General features: G+C 40.4%; 1 protein-coding gene across 1 annotated transcript; it reads right to left on the minus strand.

Moving 5' to 3' along the window:
• Positions 1-744: 744 nt before the first annotated feature.
• On the minus strand, positions 745-6,510 carry LOC145440445 (uncharacterized). Its single transcript, XM_080318056.1, has 4 exons — positions 6,179-6,510; positions 3,568-4,192; positions 2,871-3,026; positions 745-2,569 (listed from the first exon to the last, which is right to left on the minus strand). The coding sequence occupies exons 1-4, from the start codon at positions 6,349-6,351 to the stop codon at positions 902-904; spliced, it is 2,622 nt and encodes an 873-aa protein (XP_080174182.1). The 5' UTR covers positions 6,352-6,510; the 3' UTR covers positions 745-901.
• Positions 6,511-12,361: the final 5,851 nt, after the last annotated feature.

Below are 12,361 nucleotides of genomic sequence, written 5' to 3' on the forward strand. Positions count from 1 at the left end.
TTGCTGCAACGAATGGTAAGACTCAACAATCGCAAGGCAGGGATATGTAATAAAAATCTTCGAACGCTCACTTTGTTGACATAAGTAATTGTGCCGAAGAGAGCTTTTGTTACGGGCAAGATCATATAACATACACAAATAGGGCTACGCATTCTTTTCAGACTATAATACTTCCTAAATACTATGGGATTCGGTTATTACAATGCTCAAAAGCAAACAGAAATCAAGCATAAAAGTGACGCTGAATCCATAAGCTATATATGTAGTATGAATGTTGCTACTGAAACAAAATAAGATTGACATTGTTAAATCTAGCTAATATAACCACAAGTAGGCTCCATCTGTAAAGGGAAAAAAGCCTTTTGTAAGCATCAATTTGTTCTTCGAATTATATTGCCTATCGACATACAACTTTGGAATTTAATTTGGTAGGACGAGCAGTTTGAAAGTGCAAAATAAGAGCTTCTACAAATGCCGCCATGAAAGCGAACATGCAGCTAGTGGACTTGCAAAACAATATTTGGCGTTCTTCGTTAAATATAAAATGGTGACGTAACAATAACAACCAGTATTCAAGGTTCGAAGATTGAAAGATCGCCTGACCCCACCCGCTTGATGCTCATGCATATGAAAGGGGTAGCCTATTTAGTAACCAATATATGTCTCTATTGTGGCATAAGATGTATGCCAATTTGGTCATGATCGTGACTGGACAGTGGACACCCCAATTCGGTAAATAATGTGGAGGTTGCATGGTAGTTACGGTATTGTATGTATTCTATTGTATATTCAAGTTGTAAAGTAACTTTACGTCATCACAAGCTTCACATGTGATAGTCGGCATATTTCTACTCGCTTTTATCAGTAATCTACTTACTATTAACTTGCGATGAAAAACTGTTTATTTCGTTATCGCGCAATGTCGATTCGCTGGTATAGGTTGAACCGGTGATGACGCGTAGTGATCTGTGTTCTCCGGCCCCACGACGCTGTCGTCGGCACTTGTTTCGATAAGTGCGTTGCGTGCGCCATCGCCACCATTTCCATTATTTTCTGCAGCATTCACTCCTGCATTAGTTTCAGCAACCGGCAATTCGATATTTGATGTTCCATAAGCAGGTTCTACTGATGGGTCGAGTGGCTCCGACGTCGCTGGTGTCAAAGTCGACACATTTCGAGAAGCGAAGCTCTGTTGGGTATCGGTTACTTTGTAACGATCTCTGGAAGTTTCACCAGCTGGCGCTTCGTTCTTTGGTATTCCCGAAGTAGGTTGTTTTGATTGTTCAAGTGCAACCGACGTCGCTGGTGTCAAAGTCGACGCGTTTGTAGAAGAGGATCTCTGTTGGGTATCGGTTACTTTGTAATTATCGACTAAAGTTTCACAATCCGGCGCTTCGATTTTTAATATCCCATCAGCGGATTCTTTTGATTGGTTCAGCGCTGCCGATGTCGCTGGTGTCAGCGTCGACAGGTTTACGGAAGTGGAGCTCTGCTGGGTGTCGGTTACTTTCTGATTATTGCTGGAAGTGGGAGCGGGCACATCAGACCCCAGTCCTTCGTTTGAAATATAACTTGGTGGTTCTGAAACGGATTCCGTCGAACGTGCGAACGCATATGGGGGCGCGGCGTTTAGGGTGGATTCGTCGTCGTCGAAGGTCGCTGACGCTTGCGCCAGCGATTTGTCGGATAGAAATTGATCCGGCGGTAACGGAGTCTCGATCCTGTCCGGGTCAAAGCTATCGTGAGACAGTGGGTTTGGAAAATTGTTGATATGATTCAGCACGTCGGCCGTCCATGCTTGAATGTCTACCCTGGCAGATGCGCGATTTGTGGCGGATGCATTAGTTTCGGGTGAGTCGAGAATCTCTGAATTTGCGCTTCGAAATCTCTCGGGAACCGCTTTGCTGCCGCAAAGATACTGGGTTTGGAGATCTTCAAATCTAAGACAGTGATCTTCCGAGTATACGGGACTCAACTTTCCGTTTTTGAACCTCACTCTCTTCTCGTTACTGCTACCGTCCGATAACACATCCAGCGTCCCAGACATGCTTTGCGATAGTCGCCTGTCCAGTGACGCGTTCGCGAAGAAGTCCGACGAAAAACTGATGTTGCCGAAAATATCGCTTGATCTTTTTAAATTGTTGGCTGTCGTTGGCTGGAATCCCTCCGATTGCAAATATCCTGCGCATGTCCAAGAAGGGGGATTAGTTGGACTAAATTCGCCGGAATATGTGCTTGTTGAATGGGGAGTGGTTTGATGATTTTCTCTCAATTTAGCTATCAGTTCGTTATACTGTCTACTTCTCGCCAAAAGGATTTTTTCCGAATTTTCTTCGGATTCGTCTCTGATTTGGAAAGTAGCTGTCTCTGTAGTAGGTCGTTCTTTCGATTCATTACGAAGTTGGCGAATCTCTGTAGATGGATCTTCCTGAATTCGATCAGAAACTATTGTCGACTTCGTCGGCTCTAAGCTTTGTGATATCGGGCATCTTCCAATGCGATCAGTACCATCCCTTCGAAAGCGTGACTTATTCTTGCTGGCCAAAAAGATTTGCAGTACTTTAGTCGCCTGTTCATATAAAGTATGAGTGGATTGTAATAAATGGATATCGATATGACAGTTCACAGACAAATCACCAGTCATAAAATTTTCGCTCATGGCTTAGGACAAGAAATATATTTTTGGAAAAGTTTTCATTCGATTTATCACAATCGATAGAACGTGTGACTTGATTAAGGAAGTTTATCGTTGAGTTGGTATACCAATTAGCAGGATCAATATTTGGACAGACGGGCGAACGATAGGCCTACTGTTATGCAGCACAGGTATTCTAATCAATAATTGTAATTTATATGAATACAGCTCATACCTTCATACCCATGCAGATCAAATTCTTTCCAATGAATACACCGGAAACCCGCCAGAAATTATTATTGAAGAGAAGGGTAAGTCTGATTACGGTCGACGCCATATTGATCGTCAAAAAACTGACGCCGAGATAGCAAAGCATCTCGTGAGACCGTTGCTGAAAATAATATTAATTCTGAAAGAAAAGATCGTGTACATGGCCACAAAACGTAAATCACTCCGCAGTCACCAGCAGTGTCCAAATTTAGCCGTTGCAACCTCACTTAACATTCCCAAGTGTCGAACATCTGGACACAGTAAAATGGGATTAGTTATACATGGAACTTACTGGCAGAAGTGCTGGCGCAAAGTACCGGGTGATTTATGGGTGTTGCAATGGGGTGTAATTTGGCTGTTAATTCTCATGTAATGATAAAATGAGTTTCCAGTATCGTTACGATTTCAATTCTAAAACGATGTTAATCTAATGATGTACTTAACAGAATCTCATGACGATAACTTTTAGCCTTTAGGCCTATACTTATTGCCTTCTAAATGCCGCTAGAAGCAATTCAAAGCAGAACACTTTGGTTTGAGCACGATCTTGTTGTCAACACTGCACGCATTTTTAGGTGTGTTCGTAATTTGTCGGTATGCAAATTTTTGGTTGAGCACCGTAAAAAGTTTTGAGTCACTTCTTCATTCGTTTATATTTTTACCTCATTCTTCCCGTTCAACTCCACGAGCGATATCGGAGGTAGAACCGCGAGAATAACACAGCAATAACATGACGTAGCAGCAAATGCGGCAAAAGGTAATTCCCCTTGTCTCGATTCCCACATACTCGATTGCAGCTCTAGTATATCGAGGAGGTCGAAGATCACCCAAAGGGACCGCATTTTAATTTCGTCAAGTTCGCGAAGATTCGTGACCGTTCTGATGTAATCGGCCCCTACGAGTAACAGGTATAATGTAGGAATAAAGGTAGCTTGAAACAAGGTTAACAGCTTCTTTGCCCAGTTTGAGTAATCACAACTCTTCAACACGGCTTCATATTTACTCCGTATGCCAATTCGCGAGTACGCGATCATTAGATCCTCGGTGGTCATATTTTCGTTGCCGACAAATGTTATTTCAGGCTGGAAAATAGACGCTAGTTGGCCGCGGGTATTTTGCGACGTAGTTGATATTGCTGTTTCAACTTGTCTGAAGCAATCCGCTTTAACATTTTCCAATATGAAGTACATTTTGATGTTGAATACGAACGTGAACAGAATCCATTCTGTTGAGGAACATCCCCGACTCCTATTTTGTACCTCTACACCCACCCAGGCTCCCACATACCTGCAAATATGTAGAAATGTGCATATAAGCTACATGTCTTAACAATCTTGTAACATAACCAAACAAAGAGTGCGTGCTTGCCGGCGACCCGTGTGGTTATGGTGGTCGTTGTTACAATGCAAACATTGAGGGTGTATAAATGCCTCCAATTATATCATAGGTGGTCAGTAAAATATACTTCTACTTTTTTCAAGTATTCGAGTAGGATTTTCTAACTTATTGTACTGCTTTCTTACGCGGTTATGCTTTAGACCACTTACTTGCACTATTTAACAATTCACCATTACTATTTACACTTTGGATATTGTAAAGTATTGAGAAATTTTGAAATATATGATTGCTGTGTATTACTTTTTCAAGTAAAATTGTCATGGCAACTGAACGAAAGAGCCGATATAGCACTGTAAATGAACTTATTATCGGAAATTACATCACGTTGAAGTGAAGGGTCATTGGTCATTTGGCGTTGGTCGTGAAGATGCACCCCGCAATTTCGAAAGTCATAAACTGCTAAAAATATGCGAACCATCGACTTTAATTTTTGAAGCTGCATATTCGAATATATTCTATCTTGATTTTGTACTTCTAATTCCGAGTAGTTTTGACATGTCTTGGAAATTGTTACTTTTACTTATAACCGAGTAGAAATATACATCGCTACGTCCTCTTGAGTAGCAAAGTTCACCACTTTGACCACCTCTGCTAATGATATAACAAACGCTACAAATCGATAGCTACGAAATCAAAATGAAGAACATCGGCCTGGTGTAAATGACCGATGCAGTCGAAAAGCACCATGAATACCACAAACAACAACAAATACAAACACAATGTGATCAAACACCCAAGATTGATAATTGTCTAGACCTAAATACAAGTTATATTTACATGCAATGGTGTCTTTTCCTTTGGATGGGTACAGGGCTTCACCCTTATGTTTTCATGATTATGTGTGTATGCTACTTATAGCATATGTAAGCTGTGATGAGGACATATATCATATAACTCGGTTTCTTGCTTATTATATAGCCACTATTCTTGATAGTAAAATGAAAGAAATATTACAATTTCGAAGTCAGCAATTCTCTGGTGTCATAAATATACTCTGCAGTGCTCATTATCTATTTTTTAAATTCCTGGCCAATTGCTGAATATTTGTATCTATTCAACTTCATTTATTTTAAATTTATCGTTGGAATACCACACACACCAACGTAGTATAAATGTATTAGTTGAATATTTTATGAAAGGACATTTCCCGTCGCAGCTTCATGTGACCTTAACCATATGTCAGACGATGGTTTCTGCTCCTGCCCATGCTCAATTACGGCTCTCGGAAGTATTGTTTTTTTATCGCTGCGGTTTGAAGAGCTCGGCCGGCGAACACTAATTCTTTAAATTGCAATGACACACTCAAATGTGCGTCGAATTCCGAGATTGCGGGTCGGTTTTCAACCTTTGTCAACGGAATTCAAGAATAGTTCAACTCTGGCATCAAGTCGTATTCCTTTCCTGGTAATTTACGTCGTGAGAGATGGCAGAGTTTTGTAATTAGACGACATGAAAGAGATGTTACGAGTATCAATCCGGAGACGTCGACATATGTTTACCTAGCATGAAAATTCGGAAAGGGGAAAAACCATTCAACAAAGACGTAGTATAAACAAAATTAAACTTATAAGATGTCACAATACCGGGTTCAACGTTGATTGGGCTTCTCCGTTCTAGGCACTATGACAAGGAAGTGATAAAATCGTCAGTTAGGTTATTAAACTGAATTTAAATGTATAGTACTTTGGGATTTTTAATTTTGACCCGCTATAGTTTCGTTTTGAACCACGTTAATGTTAAACAAAATAATGAATAACTTATCTCATGCGCGATTCGAGAATTCAAAATGAAGTATGGTATTTTACCCTTCCCTTCTAGATATCACTGATTAAACTCGAGTCTGACCTGTAAAATCGCTAGACGCCATAAGCTTACCTCAGGATTAACAACAGGCACAAATCCCCAATTAGAAGCATGACTATAGTTCCGGTACGGCTACTTCCATTATTCTGTAGAATCAAATATACATCCAGCACTGCCATTCCAAATATAACTGCCAATGTCGTGGTAAGGATGTGGATACGCATTCGATTTCCACCGTTCGTCATTTCAACAATTAGTTGCTAGCTCACTGCTGTATATCCGAACAACGCATATCTGATGTAAACGAAATCGTCGAAAATTGATATCTATGTGCTTAACAGATATTTACGTTGAATGATTGACTTTTCGCTATTCTTCCTTAATTTTCTACAAACTGTGTATAATCAATGAAGATACGGGGATGAATTATTCATGCTGCAGTTGAATTTTCTGGAAACAAACATGTGATCTCATCGCGATACGTGGCGGATAACCGATGGGCAACTAAAACTTCAAATGATCGCTTAAATCGCATGTAAAGCAACTGTAACTTGGTTTTAGAACTAAATGACTGTGTGATAGGGATATCTAGATATCTCTGCTGTGCGCGTACTTGATCCATCTTGCAGGGATGAATATTTATGCTAGGGGGTTTTGAAGACCACCATTGGCATTGTGGAATCACTGGTTTTAGTTATAAAATAGTAATATTATTCCGTTGGATGACGTCACAGTCATATTAAGTTCGTGCTTGTTGCATGACACTCCACGTCGAATGTTAGATCCCCTCTGCCGTTGCTGTTGTGGTTAGGAGACGGAGACAAAATCGAATTAACGAAAACGAATATAAGTTTCTCGTGCTTCAATGCCTCTAATAGCACGGGGCTTGTGATTTTGGAAGCGCTGTATTCAACATAATCATCACAATATTCACAAATCTCAGTCAATTGCTCCTAAAACTTGCCATGGAATAGTGTTGTCCTCACGCTGGCAGATTGTACATTAGTACAATTACAGTTGGTTCGATCAAGATAACTTGATACCTAATCTTTGTACTAAAACATTGTGTTATTCTTCCAAGTATACCTTATTATAAAAGTTACATTCGTCCCGACCATCTGAAATAGCTCTGTTCTTCTTTCTACAACTTCCTGATATAAAACCTCGTATTCAAGACAATATACTCAAGGACGCGAAACTAAATTTCACGTAATTAGAAAGTAATCAATTCCAATCAGTGCCGCATCGATTGTATCACCTCCCAGCAGGGTAAATAGAGATTCAAATCGCGACAAGTCAGCAGAGAACCTGCATCGATCCATATACGTTTCATTCACTTCTTCCTCAACTAACATACTATACGGTGTAAAATAAAAAACTTTAATCTTAGCAGCATGGTGGTAGTCTCCTTCATACAGGATGTATACCTGCTGAATATGAGGCTATACACAATATTATATAATCTCGTAACGCAACACCATAGCTCGATGTACCCTATACGGTATGTAGGCTATACTGCTGTATACTATTCTAGTAGCATTGTACCATCCGACTATTCGCGTTCTGTTAAAACTGTAACCCACATCTGTTTATCGGGTAATAAATTATAATTTCTATAGTATGGGTCTCACATTGTCAGATGCCGTCTGGATTCCTTCAATTGACAACCTACTGTGCACCATGCCATCGTGGCCTAGACATACTTCGAGTTGAAAAGCACTTTATTGGTGTTTGTATAATATACCGTATGTCAGTTGTGCTCATTTGGCCGATAGCGATCTGCCGGTTGATTGGGCTGATGCATTTACCAAACTTCATTCATTACGAACGCCGCCGTGTCCCCCGTTCTCCCGCATAGTCGTACATTAATTGTTTTATTAATACCGCGTAGGCTATGCATTGGGAATAGATTATGTTTCCGTTTAGTGTGAAAATAATATTCTAGTGTTTCGGTTCTATTCACACTATGTTGATGCAAAGTTCTTTTCGTGCACCTGTAGTATTGTATTAGATGTGTAGCTAGATATGTACTCAGGTAGAAATTTGTTTTTATGACTCAGAGAAAGTTTACGGTTCCGCGAAGGCTTGCACATTAGCGTAAGGTGAGTATGGCATGGCTTCATAAGCTAAGCCTAAACTATAAGAGTTTTGGGTCTAATACTCGGGTCTTTCGATATGAAAGTGAATAAGGCTCAAACCACGATGGGATCTCGGATCAATTTCATTTTAGGCCCCTGCTGAGTATTGACCCAGAAGGAATGGAAATCTCCTCGAATGGGTTAGTATTCCTCTGTTAAAAGAATTTTGCATCTTATCTGACACACCGATTTAGGAGATCCCAGTAACTCACTTGTATTTTATTTCAAATTGTGCAACGGTGAAGTTGAAGCACGTAACAGTTATACTACTTATACATCAATCGTGTTTATTTTTATACCTCTAGTAATTTACTTATCGTGGTTGTTTTCCTGAAAATGGAATTGTTGCGTCATAATAAACAGCTACAGTTGATGTATTGTAACTACTATATGACTTTTGGTAACATGTAACTCAGGGGTTCTTAAAGTATGGGTCGCGAAGGGCATAAATTTGGGTCGCGACCGCACCACAGGAATGGCTTAATATATATGTAATATTTGCTATTGCTATATCGAAAATTTTTTTCGCACTGCGCGCGATATCCTGTGGATGTTTTGTGCGAGTACAATTTCACTGAACTGGGTAATGTGGCCAAAAAGCGACACGTCTAGAAAAGTTGTCACGATAATATGACTTGATCATGAATAGTGCCGATACAGTGCCAATATTTCACAAGTCGGTTTGATACCATAGTAGGATTTGCCTGAAATTTGGTTTCTCTGGGAAGCTCGAACTTGCGCTGGTAATACCTGGGTAAGTAGAGTGGGGGACCGTAACTACCCCACCCAGAACCGTCAGTTGGAGGGTAAAAAGGGGGGGAAATGCACCCGAATTTGAAATCGCGTGCGTCGCAACAAAATAATTTTTTCTTCTAGTTTGGTCTGGTTCGTGTGAGCGATTCCAATATGTTTCGAATAGCGAAAATCTCTACCGGAGGTCACTAAATGCCGACATGCTTGATACTTCCACAGGTCAATAAATAACAATTAAATGGATCCACATGAAGCTAATCCTTAAGCCCCTTTCGAATAGTCTTCTTAACCGCGTGACATGATTACAAAGGCGCCGGCTTTTAATTTTTTACGAGGTGGCAAAGTCTTGTGACGACATAATTGTTCCGTAATCGATGACGTCATCGTCGCACTAAAACGCACTTTTTCACATGCCGCTGGTGTACGTGCAGCGCTAAACCATTCGTGCGACGTTTGAATACCTTTTAATGCCACTCATTAATATCAAACCGCGCAGTCGAGTTATTAAATGGAATCTTGAAACGATCATTCGAAAGTGTAACTGCGCTAACAGTCCGTCCGACGGAATGCATCGAAAAAAAACAGAATTTCCGTCACTGAGAATTGGAGTTGCACCAATGTTATTCATGCACAATGCGCCGTGTGAGTAACGAAATACACTACGCACTAGGGGTCTTCAAAAATGACTTTTTTTTCTCAAATCGTACTGCCTACTTGATAAAATTGTTAGGTTACCTAATTTAAGCATACACACCAAATTTGGTTCAATTCCAATCAGTAGCCGCATTGTTACAGGAGAAGATTCTATTTATCATATAAAAATAAATAGCAAAAAATTTGAAAATTTTGATTATGAATAAAATGGTATTTACGGTGACCAAATCTTTAATTATTTATTATAGTGGTGCCCACCCTAAATACTATTTTATTCAAATCCAAATTTTTCGACAGCAATAACTCCGCTACCACTGGTTAGAATTGAACCAAATTTGGTGAACGTCGTTTCCATAGACAACCTAACACTTTCATGGGGTGAACAGAGAATTCACAAATGTTATGTTTTTTATTTTTATAAAATAAATATAGAAACTTTCCTCTCCTGTAGCAATGCGGCTACTTGTTAGAATTGAACCAAATTTGGTGTGTATGCTTAAATGAGGTAACCTAACAAATTTATCAGGTAGCCAGTACGATTTGAGAAAAAAAGTCATTTTTGAAGACCCCTACAACGCTCTGGCCTGGCAAGTTCGCAAGTAACACATGACAACTCTCGAATATGAGGTTTCAAGCGGCCAATAATAATGATTACAAACGCGAAATCGTGCAGCCAATCAGTAATTTTCTCTTGCGCTTTCTGGCTTCGCGTTGAATAACTCGCATCGCGGCAATTGTTTGCAGATTAAAACAGTGATTTTGGCGGCATTGGCGCATTCCCCGATTTATGTTCGCGAAGTATCATCAAATCGCGCGTAGCGCGAAGAGAAATTTAAGATTTATTAAAATATCTCAAAAATTCGGGAGTCAATTCATAAATTCAATAGGCATGTCGACGGCCGCTAACACATACTAATGATATTACGTGTTGGCGGCCGCGGAAATTTTCTTCTACGACCGCTGGTTGACCATCCCTGGGCTAGAATTAATTCCACTTCCGGACGCATGCCGCGAGTCCGTCGATCTTATCAATAGAAATCCACTGTCTACCAAATGCTCAATAGTTTAAAATCCGATATTGTTGTTCTCGAAACGACTACGCCCAGCAATCAAGTTTATCGGAATATATAAGGTTCCCCGTTCAAACGAATCGAATAAATTCAGAATTTGTGCCACCCAGAATCTCGTGATGCATCAATATTTGACGATGGCATGGCATGGCGTACTGCACGTTAATAACGAAATGAAGACTGAAAATGACATTGTGCAACAAAATTTCGGAGAACGAATGCATGAAGCAGACAACAAGAAATGTAGATAATGGCAAACGAGAAAGCGTGTATTCTAATCAGTATCGCCACGAATGGATTGTGAGTCTGACACCATATTGAATAGCTTTCGTCGCGACAATTTCTTTCTCAATATATCGGTGTTTAAGCCAGGGTTGTAATGACTCGAGTCATGACTCGACTCGAGTCTAACTCGAGTCACGATATTATGATGACTTGACTTGACTCGAGTCAATTTCTCCAAATACGGAATTGACTCGACTCGACTCGAGTCAATCTGTGTATTGACTCGACTTGCACTCGAGTCATTGCGCATGACTCGAACCAAGTCATATGACTCGAGACTCAGACGGCCAAGACCGACATTTCATTGTAATTTAGAAGAATAGTAAAGTAACCACACTATTGGTTTTTCGTCTATTGGTACTGGTACTTGAAAATGCGACCATAAACTGCTAGAAATGAGAAAAATTAGTATAATATAAATGGGAACCATTCGATATCACCAAACAGAGTTATAAAAAGTGGATTTAGCAAGACTACAACTGAAAACTGGTCAGTCAACACAATGACTTGGACTCGACTCGAGTCATAATACCATGACTTGGACTCGACCCTCTACTCGCTGACTTGGACTCGGATTTGACTCGGTGGGGAAGTGAAAATGACTCGACTTGACTCGAGTCAAAACTATAAAAGTGAGATTGACTTGTGACTCGGAGCCTTGTGACTTGCTTACAACCCTGGTTTAAGCTGTATTGCTGCATTTCCCGTTTAATGTCACTGACAAAGCCTTGTTGGAGAAACCAATTCAATTAGGTAGGGTTACCATACGTCCTCTTCTAAGAGGATTTGTCCTCTTTTCTGACTTTTTTGAAAGCGTCCTCAGAGGACGCCCTTTTGTCCTCTTTTTTTGAGATTTTGTCCTCTTTTTGAAAATTTTGGTCCTATTTATAGCAAAATCCAACTGAGATGCCGTAAATCAGCACCGAAGTGACGCTCCGGAAAGTTGACATTTTTTTTAGTCAACCACCCGACAATGCGAAGGGAAAAACTGTATTTTGGGCGCCGAGCCAGAAAGATGACCTATTTTTTAGCTGATAGTGAGAACACACTACTACTTTGAGATAGTGTAATGGTTGTGCGTCCGGCTTCTCGATCGGTAGGTCGCGGGTTCGATCCCCGGCCGGGTCAGACCAAAGACTCGAAAACTGGTATCCGCGGCTATCCTGCTAGGCGCTCAGCAACCACGGATAGCATAGAGGAGAAAAAAGCCGGAGGGGCAGAATAGATGACCTTACTATAAAGGCCGTATCGCATCTCCGTCATCAAAGCATCTCGATGGTGCAGGCGAAAAAGAATACCATCTCTCTCTCTCTCTCTCTCTCTCTCTCTCTCTTTTATTTAGTCAACCGACCACG

This window comes from Botryllus schlosseri, chromosome 6, assembly GCF_051294905.1.
Source record: "Botryllus schlosseri isolate E-star chromosome 6, Bs_hap1, whole genome shotgun sequence".
NCBI lineage: Eukaryota > Metazoa > Chordata > Ascidiacea > Stolidobranchia > Styelidae > Botryllus > Botryllus schlosseri.

Coding starts and splice junctions, on each gene's coding strand:
- LOC145440445 (XM_080318056.1), bottom strand. CDS start 6,351: ATGACGAACGGTGGAAATCGAATGCGTATCCACATCCTTACCACGACA. Junction 3,027..3,567: donor AGTTGAACGGGAAGAATGAG/GTAAAAATATAA, acceptor TATTATTTTCAG/CAACGGTCTCACGAGATGCT. Junction 2,570..2,870: donor TGATCTGCATGGGTATGAAG/GTATGAGCTGTA, acceptor TTATATGAACAG/GCGACTAAAGTACTGCAAAT.